Source organism: Chiloscyllium plagiosum, chromosome 11 (genome assembly GCF_004010195.1).
Source record: "Chiloscyllium plagiosum isolate BGI_BamShark_2017 chromosome 11, ASM401019v2, whole genome shotgun sequence".
NCBI classification, from domain to species: domain Eukaryota; kingdom Metazoa; phylum Chordata; class Chondrichthyes; order Orectolobiformes; family Hemiscylliidae; genus Chiloscyllium; species Chiloscyllium plagiosum.
In genome coordinates this window covers 65,077,458-65,103,325 of record NC_057720.1, presented here as the reverse complement: position 1 = coordinate 65,103,325, position 25,868 = coordinate 65,077,458, and the positions used below count along the sequence as shown (strand labels likewise).

The 25,868-nt window shown below is 39.2% G+C and overlaps 1 protein-coding gene across 3 annotated transcripts in view; it reads right to left on the bottom strand.

The window, feature by feature from the left end:
• Nucleotides 1-25,868, bottom strand: part of axdnd1 (axonemal dynein light chain domain containing 1) — a 166,354-nt gene that overhangs the window by 51,571 nt on the left and 88,915 nt on the right. For all 3 annotated transcript variants that reach the window (XM_043699576.1, XM_043699573.1, XM_043699575.1), the window contains exons 15-19: nt 23,185-23,351; nt 17,095-17,170; nt 14,372-14,606; nt 8,505-8,721; nt 5,547-5,640 (exon numbers count right to left, since the gene is read on the bottom strand). In XM_043699576.1, the coding sequence (XP_043555511.1) occupies nt 5,547-5,640; nt 8,505-8,721; nt 14,372-14,606; nt 17,095-17,170; nt 23,185-23,351 (789 nt within the window). The remainder of the gene's footprint in view (nt 1-5,546; nt 5,641-8,504; nt 8,722-14,371; nt 14,607-17,094; nt 17,171-23,184; nt 23,352-25,868) is intronic.

Here is a 25,868-nt window from a genome sequence, read left to right as displayed (position 1 = left end):
TTTGGTAGGAAGAATAGAAAAGCAGAATAATACTTAAATGTAAATAGACCATAAAATGCTAGAGTAAAGAGTGATCTGGGTATACTTGCACATGAATTATAAAAAAAAGCATGGATTTGCAGCAACGTATGGCCTTTAAGGCAAGGGCGATGGAGTACAAAAGAAGGAATTTTTTCTACAACTGCATAGGGAATCTACTCTCCTTACTTAAGGAGGAATTTACTTGCATTGGAAGGAGTTCAAAGTTGTTCACAAGATTTAATCCTGAGATGAAGAGAAAATGCTGAGCAGGTAGAGCCTCTGCTCATTTTTGAAAAATTAGAGGTGATCTTATTAAAACATGCAAGATTCTGCAAGGGTTTGACATTGTACATGAAATTAATGTGGTTCGCCACTTGTGGAAATCCAGAACCATGAGGTACAGTTTCAGAAGAGATCTGTAATTTCAGATGTACATAAGGAGGTCTTTCTTCTTTCAGAAGTCTTAATCCTTAGATTTCTCTACCCTAGACAGTAGTGAAGCTTGGGTCATTGGAAAGATATAAAAGAGACCTAAGGGGCAACTTTTTCACGCAGAGGGTGGTACGTGTATGGAATGAGCTGCCAGAGGAAGTGGTGGAGGCTGGTACAATTGCAACATTTAAGAAGCATTTGGATGGGTATATGAATAGAAAGGGTTTGGAGAGATATGGGCTGGGTGCTGGCAGGTGGGACTAGATTGGGTTGGGATATATGGTCGGCATTGACGGGTTGGACCAAAGAGTCTGTTTCCATGCTGTACATCTGTATGACTCTATTGCTCTACAAGAACAAGAGGAAAGCCTCAATATCCATCTGTTTTCATGCTGAAAGAGGCAGATGAAATGAACATAAGTATGCTTCTTTGAAGGTAGATTCAGAGGCCAAGGGATTCATAAAATTCATGGTTGGCACCCCATATTCAGGCTCTATCCCCATATTTTGAACTTGCCAGCACTTGTTTCGACAATAAGCCTCTGATTGCTAGGTCTTGCAGCTTTATTCATTCCTATCTCGAGACATTGCCTTACAACCTCACCTGGACAGCTAACATTGACACCCAGGCTAATCTTAGTGATATCTTTTCCCATTGCTCAGTCACTCCCCACAAAAGTAGGCTTTCCACTTTCTACACACGATTTATTTCTACACAAGTATCTCTTGACTTCTTTCCTTGCAGAAAAGAAGGCAGAACCAAAAGTAAGAGATAACCACCCTGACCACTGGGGAGGAGGAGGTCACATAAGTGGTGGTGAAGTCCATGCTAATGGCCATTTGGCAAAGAGGAGATGCCCAAGAACGTAATAACTGTCACATGGCACAGACCAACTATCTATGGTGATTTACTGTCTACCATCAGAAATTAAAGCATCTGCACTTTGAACACATTCGGAATTCAAGTTCTAATTCAGGTCTTTCATCGTCTTCATATCATTCAAGAGACTGGCCAAAACATATTTGCATTAACATAATGACAGATAAATTTCTGGAGAATTGACAACGAAAATGCAATGCAATTAAACAATTACTTTTGTTCCATCATAGAATCTATAGAAATGATACAGCACAGAAGGGAGCTATTTGGCCCATCTTGTCCAGACTGACCTAAAGACACCCAAATGCCCTTTTTAATCCCATCGTCCTGCATAACATTGCAGATTACAGCACTTAAAGTACAGATCCAGTTACTTTGTAAAAGAGCTGAGTGTCTCTACCTCCATCATCAACTCAAGCAGAGAATTCCACCATCCTCTGCATAAAAAAGTTTTTCCTCACATCCCCTCTAATCCTTCTACCATTTACCTTGAATCTATGACACCTGGTTTTGAACTCTCTGAGAAGGAAAACAGATTCTTCCTGTCTACTCTGTCTCTACCCCTCACAATTTTGTATACTTCAATCATGTCACCCCTCAGCCTTCTCTATTTCAAGGTAAAGAACCCCAATTTTTCTGCAATGTGGTGAGCACAATTGCACACGATACTCCAGTTGTGGCCTCACCAGTATCTTGTACAGTTTTATCATTATATCCCTACTTTTGTACTTCATACCTCTGCCAATGAAGGACAGCATTCCACACGCCTTCTTTATAACCTTATCTACCTGCATTGCTACCTTTAGGGACCTGTGTACTTGTACAGCAAGATCTCTTCCTTCATCTACCTCTCTCAATACATTCCTGTATATTGTGTATTTCTTTTTACTGTTTGACCTTCTAAAATGCACTACCTCACACTTATTTGTCACACCATCATCTCAGAAGAAGACACAAAAGGGAGCCACAAAAGGATAAAAAAGTAAGGTAGAATTCTACCTCTTGAGAAGGTAGAATTGAAGGAAATTAGCATCAGCAGAAAGAAAAAGAGTTGGAAAAATTAAAGAACTAAATGCTGATAAATCTCCAGGACCTAATAAGCTACATAGCAGGGTACTAAAGGAGATGGTCATTGGAAATAGTGGATGCATTGTTTGTTATCTTCCAACATTCTGCATGTTCTGGAACAATTCCAACAGATTGGAGGGTGGCAAATTTAATAGAACATAAAAAGAAAGGAGAGAGAAAATTGGGAATTACAGTTTGGTTAACCCAAAAACAGTTGAAGGTAAAATGCTGGATTCTATCAGAAAGCATGTGATACTTCAAAGTAAAAACAGTATTGCACAAAGTCAGTGTGCATTTACGAAAGGGAAATTGTGTTTGGCTAATCAACCTGAACCTCTTGAGCTCATAACTGGTAGAATAGATGAGGGACAACTAGTAAAGATAATGTATTTGGATTTTCAGAAAGATTTTAATAAAATCTCATGTAAGAAGTTATTTCGTAAAATCAAAGCAGATGGGATTGATGGTAATTTACTCTTAAGAATTGAGAATTGGTGAGCAGACAAGAATAGAGAGTAAGTATAAGTAGGTTATTTTCAGAGTGAAAGGTGGCTTACCACAGGGATCAGTGCTTGTGCTCCAACTATTAACAATATATATTGACTTGGATTAGGGAATCAAATGTAATAATTCCATATTTGTTAACAATACAAAATGAGGTGTGAGTGATGAGAAGGACATAAAGAGATTTCAGAGAATTTAAACAAGTTGAGTGACAAATTTGTGGGAGATGCAGTATAATGTGGATAAATGTGGAATTGTCCACTTTCCTAAGAAAAACAGAATGGTGATAGATTTGGAAATGTTGATGTACAAAGGGTCATGGGTGTCATTACAGACCAGTCATTTAAAGAAAGCATGCAGATGCAGCAAAGAGTTGGAAATAAATGGTATGTTGGTTTTCCTTGCGAGATGGTTTGAGTATAGGAGCAAGGAAGTTTTCCAGCAGCTGTACAGGGCTTTGGTGACAACACACCTAGAGCACTGTGTGCAGTTTTGGTCTACCTACTTAAGAAAGTATATATTTGCCATATAGGGAGTCCAGTTAATATTCACCAGGCTGATTCTTGCAATGGCAAGTTTGTCATAGGAGAAGAGATTGCATTACTTGGGCCTGTATTCACTGAAGTTTAGTAGAATGAGAAAGAATCTTTTCCCATTTTCCTTATTTTATATGTTTTAATAAAGGACTGGACAAATTGGACAAAGATGAAATGAGAAAAAATGTATTCACTTAAAGAGTGTGGAGGCCAGTCACTGAATATATAACAGATAGAAGCCTTGATCATGTTGAATGCTGGAGTTGGTCAATGGGCCAAATGGATAACATCTGTCTCTACTTTCTAATTTTCTATATTGTTGAAAAATAAAGAATTATTTCAAGTTTTTATGGAATCTTAGACCACACCTGGAAAATTGCGAAGAGTTTTAGTATATTGTATAAAAGATCCAGATGCAGTAGAAGTTGTCAAAAATATTTACTAGAATGACACCAAAACTGAGAAGTTAAACCTATCAGAAAAGTTTCAACTGGCTAGGACTTATTTGCTCTAAATTGGATTGAGGTGTTTAAGATTAAAGGAGGATATAAATTAAATAGAAGTACAAAAATTACCACGTAAGGGAGAATCAGAATCTAGATGAAAAGACATTAATGAATAACTAATAATTAATTAATAAATAATAAATCTGGTGTCTTCTTTATTTCTAGATTTTAAATGCATTTAAAGTTGTCAAGATACTACAGTGAATTCTAAATTCCAATCCTATGGTTTACAAAGCTTGCTTGTTTGTGCATAGAAACAGTATGTTATTGCAGGTCAATTGGTTATTTACTGGAACAGTTTATCAGTTTTAAACTTGGATGTAAATTCAGGAAATGAATTGCACAAAATATGTCACTGTCAATTCAAGATGTTTGCATCTATACATGGGATATTTGTTTGCAGTGCTTGAGGAGTTCAGGCTTTTTTTGGATGTTGCCATCCAGATATGGTGTAGGGCCAGATTCAAATTGGTGGAGTTTGGTATATAATGTGAACAGGGCAAAAGTGAGGACTGCTGATGCTGGAGATTAGAGTCAAGAGTGTGGTGTGGGGAAAGCACAGCAAGAGCTGAAAATGTGTTGCTGGAAAAGTGCAGCAGGTCAGGCAGCATCCAAGGAGCAGGAGAATCGACGTTTCGGGCATGAGCCCTTCTTCAGGAATGACTTCAGGAATCCTGAAGAAGGGCTCATGCCCGAAACGTTGATTCTCCTGCTCCTTGGATGCTGCCTGACCTGCTGCGCTTTTCCAGCAACACATTTTCAGCTCTGATCTCCAGCATCTGCAGTCCTCACTTTCCCCTCGGAAAGCACAGCAAGTCAGGCAGCATCCGAGGAGCAAGAGAATCGACATTTTGGGCAAAAGCATTGCTGATGATGGGCTTTTGCCTAAAATGTCAATTCTCCTGCTCCTTGGATGCTGCTGACCTACTGTGCTTTTCTAGCACCATACTCTCAATATAATGCGAACACCTGAGTTGCATGTAATTGTCTGAAAAAGCAGTGGTTGTGAAATGCACCAGACTGAAGCCTGAGCGTTTGATGGATTTTTATAAATAAAGATATAGGATTCAAAAGCCTAAACCCTTGGGCAGCATAGTGGCTCACAGCGCCAGGGACCTGGGTTCAATTATTACCTCAGACAATTGTCTGTGTGGAGTTTGCACATTCTCCCCGTGTCTACGTGGGTTTCCTCCAGGTGCTCCGGTTTCCTCCCACAATCCAAAGATGTGCAGGTGAGGTGAATTGGCCATGCTAAATTGTCCGTAGTGTTAGGTGCATTAGTCAGGGGTAAATGTAGGGGAATGGATCTGGGTGGGTTGCTCTTCAGAGGGTCGGTGTGGACTTGTTGGGCCGAAGGGCCTGTTTCCACACTGTATGGAATCTAATCTATGTAAAAAAAAACAACCCCACTGTGATTATGGTTCCTAATTCTGTACATGAGAAGAAAGAGCTGCAGAAACAGGAGAAACACCACCGCCATGATTGCTTTCCCTGACAAGAACCTGCTGTCTCCCTTAATTGTAAGACACCTCAATCTTGGCATAACACCATAGCCTATCTCCTCAACGTTCATAAGCTGACAAATTTCCTGTTGCTTACCTGCTTAGTGAGCTTAGTGTCCATGTGGGTTATCATCTTAAATAGTTCCAACAACCAATCCTGCATCTTTTGAGTTACTTCTCCAAGATGTCGACTAGAATTGAGAAAATAAACGAGGAAGCTTAAATTCTAGCCTAATGGTTTTCATGATTCGCAGTAGAAAACAATAATTTCATTTGGTATGTTTTATCATTTTATTACTGGAAAATATACGTCCCCATATTTGCCGTAACATGGTTAAAAAATTGCTCAATTTGGCTTATTGCCCCTATAATACAGTATATTATACATTCAGCCCTAGTTATTGGAGAATGATAGGGGCACAGACTTCCTACAGTTAACAGAAAACACAGATACACTCCTACATACCATAAAGGTCCACACAATCAGGGACAATGGGGTGGGGGTGGGCATTTAACAGAAATTACAGTTTCCAGAACAGCTATGATCTCATTCAATGGCAGAGTAGATTTGATGGGCTGAATGGCTGATTTCTACCTGAACATCCTCTGGCCTTATTAGGGATGGATAACTAATGCCGACCTTGCCAGTGGCAGGCACATTCCATGAAATAATTTGTTTTTTAAAAGCTAGGAATTTAACTATCTTTTCTATGACTTCCATGGTAGCATAAAACAGTTAACTCTACAGTTCACGATAAAACTGAGCACAAAAACCAAAATGCACTGTGTTAACTGATACAAGCCTGGGATAGGGGTTACTATGAGTTGCTGGAATTCTCTTGTACATCACCTGAGTATAGATTCTTCACATGGAAGTCAGGCCAGTTATTGAAGGAAAGTTACTCGAGTCACAGTAATCAGAACACAGACTGCTGCCATTTTCATCTGATGTCCACATATTTTGACTTTCTAATATAGAACAACCTCGATTATCCGAACAAGACGGGCAGGGAGTATTTTGTTCGGATAACTGATTGTTTGGATAACAGATCTGATTCAGGAAGCCATATTGAACATAATTACATAAAAAAGCATGTTTACAGAGTTTTTATTTCATTCAATCGATAAAATGTGTACAAACACTAGATATTGCTTAAAAAGTTATTATATTTTACAAATAAAATCACTTTTTGGCTAGAGTTCGACTAAAGTCTGTGAAATTTTTCACTGACATTTCCTTGGTTTTATCCAGGTCCTTGACAGCAGCCGGCATCTTTTTGTCTGGTGTTGTCCCGCCGTCCAGACTAACCAAGTGTTGTCCCTCCCTCCTCAGCAACAAAGAGAGAGAGGGGCGCAAAATTCAGGGGGAACAGGAGAGAGAGGAAAGATCTTCTTGTTGACTTCAGTTTCCATCCTCTCATCAATCTTTTTTTAGTGAGTTTTTTCCTCGTGTTTCCTCCTGTTTATTTTCATGTTTGCTAACTCACTACGATTTGCTCTCCCCCATCAAAAAAAAGTTACATTAAATTTTCATGTCAGCTGAAAGATATTGAACTACCTATTGTATAGAAAATAAAGAGTCGTCATGGGATAACGGGAGGATAAAGCAATGGAAATGAAAATGAAAGTGCGAGCGTATTTATGACTTAAATCTCCGGAGTGCACAGCTCGAGCTTGCATGTTTGCTATTCTTGAATGTCCACAATCGCAAACCTTTGTCCTAGGGGGAGAATAACTATTGGAGAGCCTTCTTATAGTAAGTGTAAGACTTAACTATAAGGTCACGTCTCGAGTATTGAAGTTAATTATTTATTAAAGCATACTTGCATCTGTATTCTTGTTCAAATTTACAAAATGTTACATTAAATGGATGAGGAATAGAATTGTCTTCCTTCAATTGAAATGCATGTAAAGGTACCTTGAGATTTTGTTCAGATAATCCAAAATTCAGATAATTGATGTTCGGATAACAGAGATTGTTCTGTTTTAATCACTGAATTATAACTCTTAAAGGAACTCTTATTTTCCACTCTCTATTCTAGGGAATGGACATCAGTTGTACTTCTATCATGGCTGAAATCAAATAATCAACATTAACTTGGAAGGTTTACAGTTTTCTATTAAACGTGTTTCCAGGATCTATCCTTGGTCTCCTATTTCTCATGTATATCCTGCCCTCAGTATATAATTCACCTGTATATTGATGATATCCAGGTCTACCACACCAAGATATCTTGATCACCTAACTGTCAAACTACTTCTCCTACTTGTCCAATTAAATATTGGAAAGAGTGAAGCAATGTTCTTTGGACACCATTGGAAACCCTTCTCCCAAGTCACTGATTCTATCTCTCTAAGTCCTAAGCCAACGTTGTTCATGCACAGGTGACCCACATATTCATGATTCTCCACAACATTTCCAGTATAGGTTAATATCATTGTGCAGAATCCAAGTGCATCTCATCAAGAGGGCAAGGAAAACAGAAAGAAGTCAATGTATAAAGTTCACATGCAACAATTAGTATCTAACTTATGATCGGCATCGAATAAAGGCTAGCAAGAAGTTTGGGTCGAGAAGGAATGTATGTCTTTATCAGAAGAAAACAAAAAAAATTCTGGGTAAATTGAAGTCCTTGTATAATCAATGTAGTCCATTGGTTTAAAATTAGTAAATAAACCAGCTTCTGTTGTGACATCCTGTTATCCTGTAACGTTTGTAACACCCATTTTGGAAATGATATTGCATGTTTAAATTAATTTATGATTAAACGGACTCAGCTTTGATTTTACTGCATTCAATTCTAGTAATTTGCAAGAGATTTTTGGGACTTGCATACGTTGACTTCATTCATTTTCAATGATAATTGCTAACTAGTGATCTTGAAAGGAAGTAGATAAGTAAATTAAAGCAAAATATTTCAGACACTGAAGATCTGAAATAAAAACAAAAAGTACTGGAAATATTAGGCAAGTCAGGCAGAATTTGTGGAAAGAGAAAGGAAATGAACAATTCAAGTTAATGGCTTTTTGTCAAACAAGATGTTGTTAATAATACCTGACAGAATACTTCTTATTCTTTTTCTCCTCTTCGGTTTGTGAGAATGCTGCTAAGTTCATCGCATCCTTCAAGAGTTTTATCAAAGTGGGTAATTGCTCATGAAGCTTCAGCAAATCAAATTCTATAGATCCTACGTCTTCCATATTGGCATAGTCGAACTTAACCCGATAAGATTCAAGCTGGTCTTGTAGCTTCATTATAGACCAAGCAGTTCCTGTCAAAATAACTGCAGGTATAATTCTCTGCAATATCAACAGTCACCATTAATTCTAGCCTACTGTGAACTAGAATGAAATAGAATAAGGTCATTTCATGTAGAGGCCTTATAGCTGGCGGGGAGGCTTCTGTTCCATCAATAGGTCTAATTTAAACCAATTTGCAAAACTAACAGGAAAATACTCCAACTCACTGCATCAGCTCATGGCTTATTTAGTTGCAATGTACTCAAGTCATTAAAGCCATACTCAAGATCTCAGAGCAGATCAAAGTATTATCTGTTGTCTCAGTGCTCACACTTCATGTCAAAGAAATTCATGAGTCCTTTGTACTTATTGTTGAAAGTAAGGTTGGAGAAGACAGGAGGGAAGGATTTAAGAAGCTGGTTCCCAAATTTTGCCCATCTTTCCAGCATACTAACTTTGAATAACTCCAATCAGGCTTTCGCCATTGTGACAACAGAGAAATGGCTCTTACCAAAGTCATAAATTATACTGACCTGACTGTAACACATGTCAGCTATTCCACATTATTTTAAACTGGACTACAGCAATTAGCATGACAGATCACACCATCCTCCTCAAAAGTCTCACTACCATCATCCGGTTTGGGATTGTCATCACCTAATACCATTCTTATCTATTTACTTGCAGCCAGAGTGTCACTTGCAATAGCTTCTCTTGCCTCTCCCACACCACTTCCTCTGATGTCCCCCAACGATCTATCCTTGGCTTCCTCCATTTTTCATCCACATGCTGCCCCAGGTAGCATCATCTGAAATACAGTATCAGTTATAACAAATATGCTGATAATATCTAGCTCTACTTCAAAGTCACCTCTCTCAACTCCTTGCCACTGTTGCTAAATTATCAGACTTCTTTATCAATATTCAGCACTGGATGAGTAGAAATCTTCCCAATTAAATATAGGAAGAGCGAAGCAACTATTTTTGGATTCCATTTCCAAGCTAAAATTCTCTCCTTTCCTCTGGGAATAGTCCGAAACGAAACCAGTCTATTCTTAACCTTGATGTTGTACTTGTTAGAGGTGAGCTTCTGACCACAAATGGTGCCATAACAAAAAGCACCAATGTCCACATTCACAACATTTTCCATTGCTGCCCAGTCATAGCTCATTTTCTGATTAAACCCTTGTTCTTGCCTCAAAACTCCAATGCATTCCTGGTTTGTCTCCTATGCTCTACCATCTTTAAACAAGAGATTATCCAAAATTGTATCCTAATCACCATTATTAACAGCTATGTCTTCATTTGTCAGAGCTGAGTGTTTCAGAATTCATTCCTTTAACCTGTTTCTCTTTCTCACATTCTTGCTCCTTAAAACCTAACGTCTCAATCAAGTTTTGATTGAGTGTAGAAAGAGGCCATTGGGCCCATCTAGTCTGCACCAACAGTTGCCCAATGCTGGAATCAAACCGGGTCCCTGGTGCTGTGAGGCAGCAATGCGAATCACTGTGCCACTGTATCTGTCCTGATGTCTTATGTGTCGAGAGTGTAGTGCTAGAAAAGCACAGCAGGTCAGGCAGCACCCGAGGAGCAGGAGAATTGACACTTCGAGCATAAGCCCTTCATCAGGTATGCTTGTGGTCGGGGCTGAGAGATAAATGGGAGGGGTTGGTGTTTGGGAGAAGGTAGCTCAGAAAGCGATAGGTGAATGAAGGTGAGGGAGAACGTGCTAGGGTCAGAGGGGTAAGTGAATGGACAGGTCCAGAGGATGGTGCCGAGTTGGAGGCTTGGAACTAGGATAAGGTGGGGAGAGGGGAAATGAGGAAGCTGTTGCAATCCACATTTATCCCGTGTGGTTGCAGGGTCCCAAGGCAGAATATGAGGAGTTCCTCCTCCAGGCTTCGGATGGTAACAGTTTGGCGGTGGAGGAGGCCCAGGACCTGCATGTCCTTGACCGAGTGGGAGGGGGAGTTAAAGTATTCAGCCAAGGGGTGGTGGGGTTGGTGGGTGCGTATGTCCCAAAGATGTTCTCTGAAACGATCTGCAAACGTTTTGCAGATAATTTCAGAGAACATCTCTGGGACACCCACACCCACTAACACTACCGCCCTGTGGCTGAATACGTCAACTCCCCCTCCCACCCCATCACGGACATGCATGTTCTGGGACTCCTCCACCGCCAAACAGTTACCACTCAACGCCTGGAGGAGGAATGCCTTGGGACCCTGCAACCACATGGGATAAATGTGGATTTCAACAGCTTCCTCATTTCTCCTCCCCCACCCCTCCTTATCCTAGTCCCAAGCCTCCAACTCAGCACCACCCTCTGGATCTGCCCATTCACTTCCCCCTCTGACCCTAGCACGTTCTCCCTCACCTTCATCCACCTATCACTTTCTGGGCTACCTTCCCTGAACTCCAACCCTGACCCACAAGCCTCATTCCTGGTGAAGGGCTTTTGCCCAAAATGTTGATTCTCCTGCTCCTCGGATGCTGCCTGACCTGTTGTGCTTTTACAGCATCACACTCTTGACTCTGTTCTCCAACATCTGCAGTGCTCACTTTCTCCTAATGTCTTATGTGGTTTAGTATAGTATGATGTTTCTGTAAAGTGTCTCATCATTACTGCACACCACAGCTATAGGCCTCCGGTTTGAAAAGCAACCCTTCCACCACCCTCTGTCTTCTACCTTTGAGCCAGTTCTGTATCCAAATGGCTTGTTCTCCCTGTACTCCATGTGATCTATGAGGAAAAAGTGAGGTCTGCAGATGCTGGAGATCAGAGCTGGAAATGTGTTGCTGGAAAAGCGCAGCAGGTCAGGCAGCATCCAGGGAACAGGAGAATCGACGTTTCGGGCATAAGCCCCGAAACGTCGATTCTCCTGTTCCCTGGATGCTGCCTGACCTGCTGCGCTTTTCCAGCAACACATTTCCAGCTCCATGTGATCTAACCTTGCTAACTAGTCTCTCACAAGGAACCTTGTCGAACGCCTTACTGAAGTCCATATACATCACGTCCACCGCTCTGCCCTCATCAATCCTCTTTGTTACATCTTCAAAAAACTCAATCAAGTTAGTGAGACAAGATTTCCTACACACAAAGCTATATTGACTATCCGTAATCACTTTTCCAAATACATGTAAATCCTGTCCCTCAAGATTCCCTCCAACAACTTGCCCACCACTGATGTCAGGCTCACCGGTCTATAGTTCCCTGGCTTTTTCTTACCACCTTCCTTAAACAGTGGCACCACTTTAGCCAACCTCCAGACTTCCGACACCTCACCTGTGACTATTGATGATTCAAATATCTCATCAAGGGGCCCAGCAATCACTTCCCTAGCTTCCCAAAGAGTTCTTGGATACACCTGATCAGTTCCTGTGTATTTATCCACTTTTATGTGTTTTAATACATCCAGTATCACCTCCTCTACAATACAGACATTTTTCAAGATGTCACCATCTATTTCTCACATTCTATATCTTCCATGTGCAGTGCCTGTATGGAATGAGCTGCAAAGGAACTGGGGGAGACTGATACAATTACAACATTTAAAAGGCATCTGGATAGGTACATGGATAGGAAGGGTTTAGAGCGATATGGGTCAAGTGCTGGCAATTGGGACTAGATTAATTTAGGATATCTGATTGGCATGGACGAGTTGGACAGAAGGGTCTGTTTCCATGCTGTACATCTCTTTGATTCTATTACAAGTATTATACAAATATAACTTTTTTTGGTGATGGGCAATTCACAATCACTACCCTAACCCTAAATCCTAAATTTTTGAAATGCATTGTAACCTCGGGTAAATACAGTGCAGGAGTTGGAGGTGGAGGGAGGGGTGGGGCGCAGGGGGAGGTGCCGAAGGAGGAGTGCGTCATCAAGGAGTTTCCCAAAATTCCTGTAGAATTTAAAGACAAGGCCCATAAAAAGATTGAAAAGTTGAGGCCTTTCGTGCAGAAAGTCTGCCTCACAGGGACAAACCCATGAGTGAAGATAGTTATACTGGGAGAGCGAGAAAGAATGATTGCGAGCATGGTGATAAGGATCATGCATGTGAGGTAATGTCTTTATTGTGGTTACAGATCAGCAGATTCTGATTGTTGGGGTGAGCCAGTAGCTGTTGACCACGTTGGGATGAGAAGTTGATGGGTCATAGAAGTGCCGTACAATGTGATCAGGAGAAAGAAACAGATTACTGGGGATTTCAGCCATTTAAGGTTAGATTGTTGATCCTCAGGATTCCTTGTCTTCCTTGCCCACAAGCAGTACTGTAAAGGCATCACCCTATCTCCCTCCTTCATGTTGTCAACTTTCCTGAGACTTGGGAAATCCCATGCCACCAGTGGTTAAAAATAGAATGGCTTAAGATGAAAGTACACAGCCTTATTAAAATATCTAAATAAACAATGTACATTCTACAAGCACATTAGTCACCTGTCCCTCAATGCATCTGCATTAAAACTAGAAATAGGTGACATTGAAGAAGGGTGAGTTTCTGTTGCAGATTTTTATATTTTAACTTCTAACATGACTTAAATATACAAATTTCCTCCTTCGGTACTTTCTTTTTGCTTTCATTTTTAGATTTTAAAATTTAAGATTTAATGTTACCTAATTACACTTTCTAATTTAATTACTATCTTATTTTTGTTCCAATTTTGTTACCAGTACAATAGACACTTGTACTTCACCCTGTTTCCTCAAATATTTGCAGTGAAAAGAAAGAGAAATGTTATTATTGGGAAACCCAATAGAAAATGGTTGCAGAGGGAAAATGACCAGATATAAGATAAGGATTGACAGAGGCTACTGTTGTTTGTTAAGAAACTCTGTTCATTTCAATTTAAATGGATTTCAACTTCCTATACTTGCCACTTGGGATTATAGATGATGACCGAGAAATCATTCTTTGCAGATATGGGCATGAGGTTGCATTGGACTATGTATCTCAGTATGTTGTGTAGAAGAGCTAAAGAATATGCAGAAATTTTAACCCAATGGATTAATTACTCTTTCTTGAATTTCTCTCACCCCTACTTTTCTTTATATTCACATATGCCATCCTGCTTTGGGATTAAAGATTTGAGTATTACACCAGCCACTTGGATATGTACAAAAACGATCAACACATTTCAGTGAGTTGGTGTCTTAATAGGAGGAAAATTAAAATGGAGGAGAGAAATAAAAGGAAATAAAGAGAAATGTACAGATCCATATAATTTGTTTTCCCCAAATTTAAACTTAATGCCATCAAGTCAATGAAACATAGGTTAGAGGTAATTTAAGTAAGTTTAATCCTACCATGTGTTCTTCTAATATTGTTTGAAAATCACACTAAAGCAAATGAAGCTGTGTGATAACTAACAACTTGCAACAGCATCTCTTGGCTAAACTCACTCTAAAAGCCTACATTGTAATGCCATATTCGTGAAGCCTCATAAACAAAAGCTGTGTATATTTAAGAAATAACCTGTTTTGGATGTTACATTTAAAATCCTGAGAAAGGATGTGGACCAGTGGTTTCCTTCTAAGGGCATTCACAGACAGTAGCTAATGTCAGCCACAGGGATTGAGACAGAAACCTGAGCTAACTCCTTATCCTTCATCTGTAGATATTTCACAAAGAAAAGAGCCTTTGAATCAAAGTACATGGATGTGAAATAATTAAAATAATACCATTATCCCCTGTTAGCATGATCGTATAAAGTTGAGACAGTTCTTTCGCACTATTGTTTAATTCTTCCATTTTTATCTCCTCTGGCATTTTATCATTATCTGACCACCGGTGACGTTCAAACAGAATTAGGGTGAGATCAGTCCACTCGTGTTGCAGCTGCTCTGCATCCAGTAGATCTTCTTGAGTAGTTAAGAATAATGACCCCTCATATCGTGTATAATCTTGAGTGATCACCTAAGGAAAACAAAATAAAGTCCTCCAGGGAAATGAGACGGATTTATTCAGACCATATCTAAAGAAAGTCACATTTCTAATTTAAACATCCTTTTGATCAATTTTGGATCACAAATCACTGCTTGAGTTGCCATAATGAAAAGGAAAGTGAAAAATGCCATGACAAAATATTATCATTTTAATCTGTGTGCACTTAGGAAATGTACAAAATACTCAATTCTACTGACGTTTGAACCCTTCTATTCACAATAATTGAATAAATGCTTTCTATACAGGAAGGTTTTATTTAATCAATTTGCATTTAAGTACTGTATTTTCACCAGACCAGAGCAAATTGGACAGCTTTAAGAAAACACCATAGGCAGTTTGCATATGTATTAAGGTTAAACAACTCAATGCGTGGAACATTATGGCTTAAGGTTAATTTCACACTGAGACAATGAATCTCAATTAACTCATCCCAAAATTGAGTCTCTGTTCATTGTAAATAGCATGAAATGCTTACTTCAAATCTTCACCCCAAAGTTACAGTATCTATGGTACTCTCTACATAAACTTCCTTAACAAGGGTTCCACAAAAGAGATTTTTCACAAAAATGAGGAAAATGGAATTGGAGGCAATTTTAAGACATGGATTGAAAATTGCTTGGAAATACAAATCAAAGGAAGTCACACTCAAACTGTATTGTGTGCTGTACTGTTCACACCTTGAGTCCTGTGAACAGTCTTGTCACTGAGTTACCTGAAGACATTCAATTAACAGAAGCCATGCAGACAGAGCCTGAAGATTGATATCTCATGTTAGAAGTTTACAAGACGATTTAAGTAAATTTGAGATTAGCAATTTTGAAAGAAAACTGCTTGGTGATTTTACAAAATGCAAGTAATGGCAAACTGTACAAAAAGGACATTCCTATAAACTACTTTTAATTAAATTATAGGCAGAACAATGAAACACCGGGCATAAATGAATTACAGGTAAACATTGAGCTATATTAGAAAGTTCATCTTCCTGCAAAGCATGATAAATATATGGAACTGAGTTAATTCAGAAAAACCGATGTTGAAAAACCTGGAATTAGCTAAGAAAAAATTGAATGTTACACTGGGAGGCCACGTGATCTTTCTGGATGGATGGCCTAGGAATAGACAAAAATAAATTCTCTCATCAGTAATTGCTTTTCAATTGGTTTATATGAAACATTGACTCATTATCCTTAATATGTGTGAGCATCTTTATTATTGCAAAAATGTGGAGTCATCTTGTAAATGAACCTCTTTAAAAGTAAAGACAAACGTAGCTCTAGATATAGCATATCCATATCCAGAAGGAGCTGTTCTATAAAGTTTGCAGTAGTCATCAAAATGACACACACTGGACACTGAATTCCTTTCCATTTTAAACATTAAACATTACCAGGTCAAATACAAACTGAACCTTCTTTATCCTTCTACCATACAAATACATTCAATCTCAGAACAGTGCTTTACCACAGAGGCTCATATGCTTTTGTCTCACTGATCACAGATGTTACTCTATAGCTCAATATTACGTTAACACTGGGAGCTAGAGTACATTGACATCAGCCCAGGCTACAGAGTTTGCTGCCTATAATTTCATTTCTGAGGTAGGGGTGGATAGTGGGGGAAGAAGGGGATCAGTATCTTGCCAGAGCCAAACTACCCGATTATTTGACCTTTGTGCCACCGGCCCTGTCACCTTTAGGGAAGAGAACATTCAACCCTCTGCATTTCTATTAATTTGCAGACACTTTACATTGAACGCATAAACAGATCAAAATGTTACCATTTAGAATATAACCAAGCTGACAATACCATTTTACAGAGCACCTCAACAATCATCACACCATGAACAAGCAAATGAAAAAAAGGGCTTCCAGGGTCAGATATCCAGCAAAGAGAGAAGACATTCACCTCATCGGTTTATACCAGATTTGGCTTCACCATTTAATGAGGATAGTCCAGTCTCTCAATGTGTCGGGTTCTAACCAATTGTTTTAGATACCCTTGTCTGCAATGCTTGTTTAAAATGTCCACATACATTTAGCTATTCTTGTAGTCTCACTGACAGTATGCTGTATACTAAATTAAGGGTAAATTTATGATATCTACTGAAACTCATTTTACAAAGAATTCTTGTAGCCATCAAGGAGAAGAAAGGTTCATTTCATTAGTTGACGCCAAGTTTGGCTCGAGAAATAAAAGGCTAGTTGATTACCCCATCCTCACTTCTACTTTCAAGGCAATTGTTTTACGACCTTGAATTATGATAGTGATAAATAACCAATTACAGAGGATGTCCACCTGCTGAACTTAACAGGCCCCTCCACCAGTGGATATATGTGAAGTCCAGTCAGAGTACTCCTGAATCCATTCAAATGATCATGTTTTTATTTCATCTGGCTTCCAAAATTTAGTTTAGGGGAAAAAGTCTGTAACAGCAAACTGAATTAAATAAACTGCTCACCTCATGAAAGTATTTCATATCACTTCTCAGCAATAACAACTTTTCTCTCGAAATAGACTTGATTCCTGCAGGACTCCTATAAGAGCAGAAAATGTCAAAAACATACCTTTATATTTGAAAATGATGCACAGGTAGTCACAAGCATCAACATGTTTTTATTAAGGGCTTGCCAAATACGTTTATTGTGTTCTAGGTAGAGTCATAGAGATTACCGGGAGAAAGTGAGGACTGCAGCTGCTGGAGATCAGAGCTGAAAGTGTTTTGCTGGAAAAGCGCAGCAGGTCAGGCAGCATCCAAGGAGCAGGAGAATCGACGTTTCGGGCATGAGCCTGAAAGAAGGGCTCATGCCCGAAACGTCGATTCTCCTGCTCCTTGGATGCTGCCTGACCTCATAGAGATGTACAGCATGGAAACAGACCCTTCAGTCTAACTCGTCCATGCCAACCAGATATCCTAAATTAATTTAGTCCCATTTGCTAACACTTGGCTCATATCCCTCTAAACCCTTTCTATTCGTATGCCTATACAGATGCCTTTTAAATGCTGTAATTGTACTAGCCTCCACCACTTCCTTTGGCAGCTCACTCCATACATGCATGACCCTCTGCATGAAAAAGTTGCCCCTTAGGTTCCTTTTAAATTTTTCCCCTCTCACCCTAATCCTATGTCTTCTAGTTCTGGACTCTCATACACCAGGGAAAAGATCTTGTTGATTCACCTTATCCATGCCCCTCATGATTTTATAAACCTCTATAAGGTCAACCCTCTGCCTATGATACTCCAGGGAAAACAGCCCCAGCTATTCAGCCTTTCCCTATAGCTCAAACTCTCTAACTCTGGCAGCATCCTTGTAAATCTTTTCTGTACCCTTTCAAGTCTCACAACATTCTTCTAACATGAGGATACCAGAATTGCACACAATATTCCAAAAGTGACCTAACCAATATCCTGTACAGCCGCAACATGACCTCCCAACTCCTATACTTGATGCTCTGACTAATAAGGGAAAGCATACCAAACACCTTCGTCATACCAAACAATAAAACCAATGCTGAAACTGGTTTATGACAGAATATAAATTAAACTCATCGTGTCATCAAGTTACAAAATATACATTTTTATGCTTGTCTTCAATACCTAATGGACTTTTCATTGCAGTATTGAATATATTTTGTTAAATTCATATTAATTGAACTGAACACACTATGAAACATGTTAGTGCTTCACCCAGAAACTGACTGTATTCATTTTTATTCTTGTAAGTTAGCATTGCTTCCTTTTCAGAGTGCACAGTGATGTAACTTTTCCAGTCCAGAATGATAAAGCAAATACCTCTCTGGGTTTTGAAATTTACTGGATTATATGATATAGCATCCTAACCACCAATATTTGAACCAGATGTAAATACTATTACAAACATGAGGTTTGCAATTTTGTTTTGTTTTGAGATTATTTCTTTGATTTAGAATAAAATGGAAGAATGAGACAGCCCTGTGACCTGTTCTGAAATCTAATGACAACAAGCCTGCATAGTTTAGATGTGACTATTGGAAATAAGGTGCAAATATTCCCATCTCTAAACAGTAACCAGAGAAGATGTGCTAATGGTAGGTAGACCTAGTTTTCAAGTCAAGGATAGTTGTTAGCAATGTCAAATCTTGTAAATGGTTATACTTTTACCAGTCTATTTAACTCTGAGATGAATTCAGTTTGGGCAAAGGGTATAGAAGAAAGGTAATTATGATTTTGTCAGGAATACAAGGTCCATGGTCAGTCACAAAGATGGGCTATGAGAGAAGACAAACCTTTTGGAAGCCATTATCGGAGCAAATTAGTGTTCCTAAAGATATCACTGCATCTCACAGACAGGACCTCTCACCAAGAATCTGAGAGAAACGGGGGAGAGGAAGAACAGAGAGATACAAGTTGCAAACCTCTATTATTCAAAGTGCAAAATGTGGATACAAGTTCACACTTGGATTAAGGACACCGAGATTGTGAAAGTTTAAATAAAACTGAAAGATTTTCCTAGTATTGGCTTCAGGGAAGGATCTCCAGAGTAACTTAGATCTTAAAAGTCAGTTCAGGAATTAGAAATTGTCCAGTGGGGAAAAAAAACTGAGCTGAGGATCAATTTGGACTAGTTTCTGAATGAAGTGTTTAATTAAAGGTCAGAGTAAAGTATAACTGTGATAGGGAATTTTTGATCATTATGAAGGTTAAATGTGGGATCTTTTCTTTGGTTTAGAGTATAAGTTGCCTTCTGAAGTAGTGCTTAAATTATTATTAATTTTAATTTGTTGTGCTAAAACTCTTAAACTTGAGAAATTATTGTGTGACTTTTCTGTCATTCACTGAATGATCGAACTTTATAAAAGTTATAAAGAGATAAAACTCTGCCTTGAATAAAATTTTTGACAAAGCTTTGACTGGTTTCAGCAGATGAGAATTCCATGTACTAATGATCCTCTGAAAAAAACAGAATCTCGTTATCACATTCTAAAATCTCTTAACTTTAAATACCATCCCCAGTTCTAGTCCCCAGCCCCTACATTCAAGATCACTCAAGATCTTACATTTATGAATAAGATCACCTTGCATTCTCCTCCCCTCCAACATGATCTAGCTTTCAATGCGTTAAAGCTTTATTCATAAGTTAAGCCTCTCAACCCTGGAATGAGTCAAGCAAACCTTCTCTGAGCTGTTCCAATTGCAATTATACATTCGTATGACATGGAGAGATGCAAGAGAGATGCATGTGATGAAGGTTCACTATTTTGAAGTGTTTTTTTTCTAACTTATTTGGAACAATTCACTAATTTGAAAAAAAAACTAGGATGAATAAAGATTTTGTGCAAAGGCCAAAGAAAATTTAAATATTTTTCAAATTCAGAAATTCAGAAAATATTTGAACAAACTTAAAGCTGCAACCTTTCCTGTTAATATTGGTCTCAACATGCTAATTAATTCAACAAAGCTAGAATATGATATATGTGAATTAAGTTATTTATGTGACAGAGATAAAACAGTCAGAAGCATGCTAACTCTCGCCTGAAATGCTCCATTTTTGCCAGATCCTTCACGTTGTCGAATGCTTAATGAGAATATATCAGTATGTTAAATGCATGGTGCACTCTGGGAGACTCTAGGCTTGATGTCTGGTCAAATAATCTCTTTTTTCGAGACAGACATTAAATTTTCCTTAGTTGACTACAGGACTCCAGGGGAAAGAGGTTAGAATAAAAACATCCCTTTCATGATCCTGGTCACTACTGTCCAGCTGAGAAGTATAGGTATGCAGACATCAGAAGAATTGTCGGGTAGCTGTGATGCAACCAAATTTAAACAATCTATTAAACTAAATTCATGGTTTACCATTGAAAAATGGCAATTTGCCAAGGTTCCAACATAAGAGCACAAGAAATAGGAACAGGAGTAGGCTATTCAGCCCCTCGAGCATGCTCCAACATTTAATAGGATCATGGCTGCTTTGACATTCCCCAGAGCCACTTTCCTGCATTTTCTCCATATAACCATTGAGTCCCTGCCTGATCAAGGCAGCCTGGAATATACACAACGGTTCTGCCCCCACAGTTGCCTGTGGCAAGGATTTCCAAAGTCTCATAAGCCTGTGAGAGAGGAAATTCCTTTATTCTGAGATAATGCTCTCTGGTCCCAAACTCTCTTTTAGTGGAAACATCCTCTCAGCATTTACCCTGTCAAGTCTTTAAAGTTCCAGTATGTTTCACTTGAGATCAATTGGCATTATTTTAAACTCGAGTGAGTAGAGTTCCAACCTGTTTAACATTTGCTGATAAGACAATCCCTTCATTCTAGGGACTATCCTAGTGAATCTTCTCTAAACTGCATCCAATGAAATGCTATCTTTCTTTAAATAACGGGACCAAATCTGCTCACAGTACTCCATAAGCGATTTCACCAGCGCATTCTCCAGTTACAGTAATACTTCCCTGATCTTATAGCCAACCCTCTTGAAATAATGACCAATGTTATATTACCCACAAGCTCATTTCAGGTGCAGCTTTCTTTCTATTTAATTAATAGTCTGTTCTTCTGTTCTCACTTCCAAAATGAACAACTTCACATTTTCTCACAGTATACTCGATTTGCCAATTTTATTAACCTATCAATATCTCTCTGTAAACTGTGGTCTGTAAACTGTAAACTCGTAATCCACCTTTCCACCTATTTGTGTCACCTGCATATTTGGCTACAGTACAGTCTCTTTCTTCCTCCAACTCCTTAATATATCTCATAAACAGTTATGGTCCCAGCACTGATCCCTGTGAACTTCACTGGTCATGAGTTGGATCCTTTAATCTCACATGTTGCCTCCTGCACAACAGCCAATTCTCTATCCATGCCAATATACTGCCACCTACACTATGAGCCTTTACTTTAGTACTTGATCTTTTATGAGGGACCTTGCTGAATGCCTTCTGAAAATATAAATACAACACATCTACTGGTTCCCCATATCCACTGTGATTGAAAAACTCTTTGAAAAACTAATAAATTAGTCAGATGCTATTTCCCTTTCATGAAGCCATGCTGCCTCTGCTTGGTTAGTTTATGATTTTTCAAATGTTCTGCTTTTCCTTAATAAGTGATTCCACTATTTTTCCAACAATAGACATTTGGCTAACTGGCCATTAGTTACCTACTTCTTCCATTCCGCCCTTTTGAATAAAGATGTCACATTGGTAGTTGCCCAGTGCTCTGGTGCTTTTCAAGAATCCAAAAGGCTTTGGAAAATTACAACCATTGCATCCACTATTTCGATAGATATCTATTTTAGCATCTTAGGATACATGCCATCCGGGCCAGGAAACCTATCTGCCTTTAGCCCCTCCCCCATTAGTTTGTCTAATACTACTTCTCTAGTGATAATGATGGTATTTAATTTCTTCACCGTACTCTTTAGTATTAATAAGATGTTCAAAGTATCTTCTACTGTAAAGACAGATGCAAATTATCTGTTTAACTCATCTGCCATTTCCTTGTTCCCCATAACCATCACCTGAATTCATCTGAATTTATCTCAGTCTTCAGGGCTATCACTAAATTTGGCCTTCTGTTATGCATTTTCTTTCCACTTAGTACTCTCCTTAACTTCCTTGGTTAGCTTCACACACTCTTAGAATCTTTCCTTCTTACTGAGATATATTTTGGATGATAGTCATGAATTATAATTAGATTAGATTAGATTAGATTACCTACAGTGTGGAAACAGGCCTGTCGGCCCAACCAGTCCACACCAACCCTCCGAAGAGTAACCCACCCAGACCCATTTCCCTCAGACTAATGCACTTAACACTGTGGGCAATTTAGCATGGCCAATTCACCTAGCCTGCACATCTTTGGAATGTGGGAGGAAACCAGAGCACCCAGGGGAAACCCACACAGATATAGGGAGAACGTGCAAGACAGCCGCCCGAGGCTGGAATCGAACCTGGGACCCTGGTGCTGTGAGGCAGCAGTGCTAACCACTGAGCCACTGTGCACTTTGGCCCAAACTGGTCCATGCTGACCATAGTGCCCACTCAGTTAGTTCCAATTGTTTTTTAAAATGTTGCTACTGTGCCTGCCTCAACCACTTGAAGTTGAAAAGTATTTCCAAAACAGCACACTGGAATATCAACTTGACCTATAGTTCAAGCCATATTTAGAACTTGGGCTCATAATCTCATCTGAGAATTCAATCTTAAGGGAGTGCTGCAGTATTCAAAATGGCATTTAACATAACCTAATCAATAACTTTAAGTGGCTACTAATTGGCAAAAATTAGCTGTCATACTAGTCCAAGAACAGTGACTAATTTCAATAATTAAAATGTTCAAAAACTTTAAATCAGGTGCAAAATACTTTGAAAATATTCTATACAAATGTAAGTTACTTCTTTGTTTACTAATGTAAATTTGTGTCCATGTAACTTGCATTCTAGAATGGAGCCTGAGAATGGGGAAATGCAAGCAAGAAGCATTTGGAATTTGGAAGGTTTTATCTTGGGCATCAAGTGACTCAGTATTACACCATAATCAAGAAATCCCAATGGTTGATAATACTTACGAAATTTTGTCAGAAAAATATTCATGCCATTTCTTGAAGCCAAGTAGAACCTGCTCTCTTTTTTCATAACTTGAATTCTCTGCAGCTTCAAGAATTTTAGAAAACTTGGTCATCAGCTTTCTCCACCGTGCAGTAATTTGCTGTAATCTGGTCTGGTCTTCTGCATCCTAACACCATAGAGTTAAAAAAAAGCAAATAAGTTTGTTATTTATCAATGGTTTAAGATGTTGGTGGTAAGTTATTTAAGGAGATGAATCTCTGCAAGATGATCTTCGACACCATTGCACAAGCCTCTCAATATGAAAGCAAGATATGGCAGATGCTGAAAATCAGAAATAAAAACCATTCAAGGAAAATAACCATTGTGCCACAACAGCCCTAAGTCTGAGAGAGCAGAGCTTTGGAGGACCTCAAGTATACATGGGAGACAGGTAAAATTACCTATAGAATAGTTAAATCTCAAAGTTACATAGGCATGGATGAGAGTTTCAGTAGCAAATGAGCTCAAGCAAGGATGTAGTTGGGTGGTGTTGCCAAGACAGAAATGTGCAGCCTTGGTAATAGTGTAAGTATCCATTTGGAAACTCATCTCGGAATTTTAGAAGAATGGGGGAGAGGGGCAGGAGATCTCTCAGAAACCTATAAAATTCTAACAGGACTACACAGGTGAACACAAGAAAGATATTTCAGATGACCAGAGAGTCTAGAACCGGAGTCACAGTTTAGGTTGCTGGGAAGGCCATTTAGGATTGAAATGAGGAGAATTCTTTTCATCCAGAGAGTGGTGAGCGCATAGAATGTTCTGCCACAGAAAGCAGTTGCGGCTAAAACATTCATCTTTTCGGCCAATTCTTCACTTCCATTGAAGCACAAGCAGAAGTTATTCAACACCTGACTAGTACAATTAAAGTGCAAATTGATATCATGAAATTTCAGCTTGTTGCCGAGGGAGGTCAGATTGCTGCCATCATGGTTGTGAATATTACAGTTCAAATGGGCCTTGAGAGTCCTACAGTAGTTCAACAAAATGTGCTGCAAAAAAATCACTCGCAATTGTCAGGGCAGTTGAATGCCTTCATGGAGAATGAACCTGTTCTGCTCTTAATATGAGAGCAACTGGGCTCTCACCACTGCCACTTTGCCAATGCCCTTAGTATTGCTTGTTAGCTAGCCACCCTAGACTGCTGCTGCCCATGGAGGGTAGAGCAGTCCAGAACAAGTCTTATGTTCCAGACCTACCTCAGAGCATTCTGCAGGCATGTTTTATATCCAATTGTAAGTCAGCAATCTTCCATCAGCCATGCTGCAGCCACTGTGGTCGAACTACATAGGAGCACTAAAATCACAGTCATAAAGATGTACAGCGCAGAAACAGACCCTTTGGTCCATGCCGACCAGATATCCTAAATTAATCTAGTCCCATTTGCCAGCACTTGTCCCATAACCCTCTAAACTCGTCCTATTCATACACCCATCCAGATGCCTTTTAAATATTGTAATTGTATCAGCTTATTCCATACACGCACCTCCCTCTATGTGAACAAGTTGCCCTTTAGGTCCCTTTTAAATTTATCCCTTTCACCCTAAACCTATGCCCTCTAATTCTGGTGTTAGTTCCAATGTGTACAACGGTCTCCTGCTAGTCCCACTCCCTTTGAGAATATTCTGCACTCTCTCAGAGATATCCTTGATCCTGGCACCAGGGAGGCAACACACCATTCTGTTGGCTGCAGAAATGTCTGTCTGTGCCTCTGACGAGAGAGTCCCCTATCACAATCAATCGCGTGGAACCTGACGTACTCCTCCTTACATTAGATCCAATCTAGGTACTAGAAACTTGGTTGTTTGTCAATGGTAAAGGCACTCTCAAGGTAGTCACTAAGGATAACTACTTGAGTTCTGTATGAATTATTGTGTTTTATTGCTTCAAGCTTGTATAGAATAATCATTTTGTGGTTGATTTTATTTCAGCACTTTGGTAAAGAAGATACTGAAATGGTTAATATCTGAAGCTTGGTATTTTTTGGGACTATTGCACAATGTGAGCTGGTGTTGTATGAATGGAAGCAAATTATGAACTCTCAGTCAGCATGGCTGCACATTATGGCAGCATGGTGGCACAGTGATTAGCACTGCTGCCTCACAGTGCCAGAGACCCGGATTCAATTCCCGCCTCAGGCGATTGACTGTGTGGAGTTTGCACGTTCTTCCCGTGTCTGCGTGGGTTTCCTCCAGGTGCTCTGGTTTCCTCCCACAGTCCAAAGATGTGCAGGTCAGGTGAATTGGCCATGCTAAATTGCCCGTAGTGTTAGATTAGATTAGATTAGATTAGATTCCCGGGTCTCTGGCGCTGTGAGGCAGCAGTGCTAACCACTGTGCCACCGTGCCGCCCACGCGGTAAGGTAAGGGGTAAATATAGGGGTATGGGTGGGTTGCGCTTCGGTGGGTCGGTGTGGACTTGTTGGGCTGAAGGGCCTGTTTCCACACTGTAAGTAATCTAAAAAAAAATCTATCAGTATGCTATTTCCACCACTGCATAAGTTACAACATGGGTTACTACAAAATACTTTTCCAGTTATCAATAGGACAAATTAAATACCTTACCAAAATCAAGTTTTAAATAGCAAGATCTATTATTCAGGTTTCTTAATAAACATAACTATGGAGAGTTTTATTATCAAAAC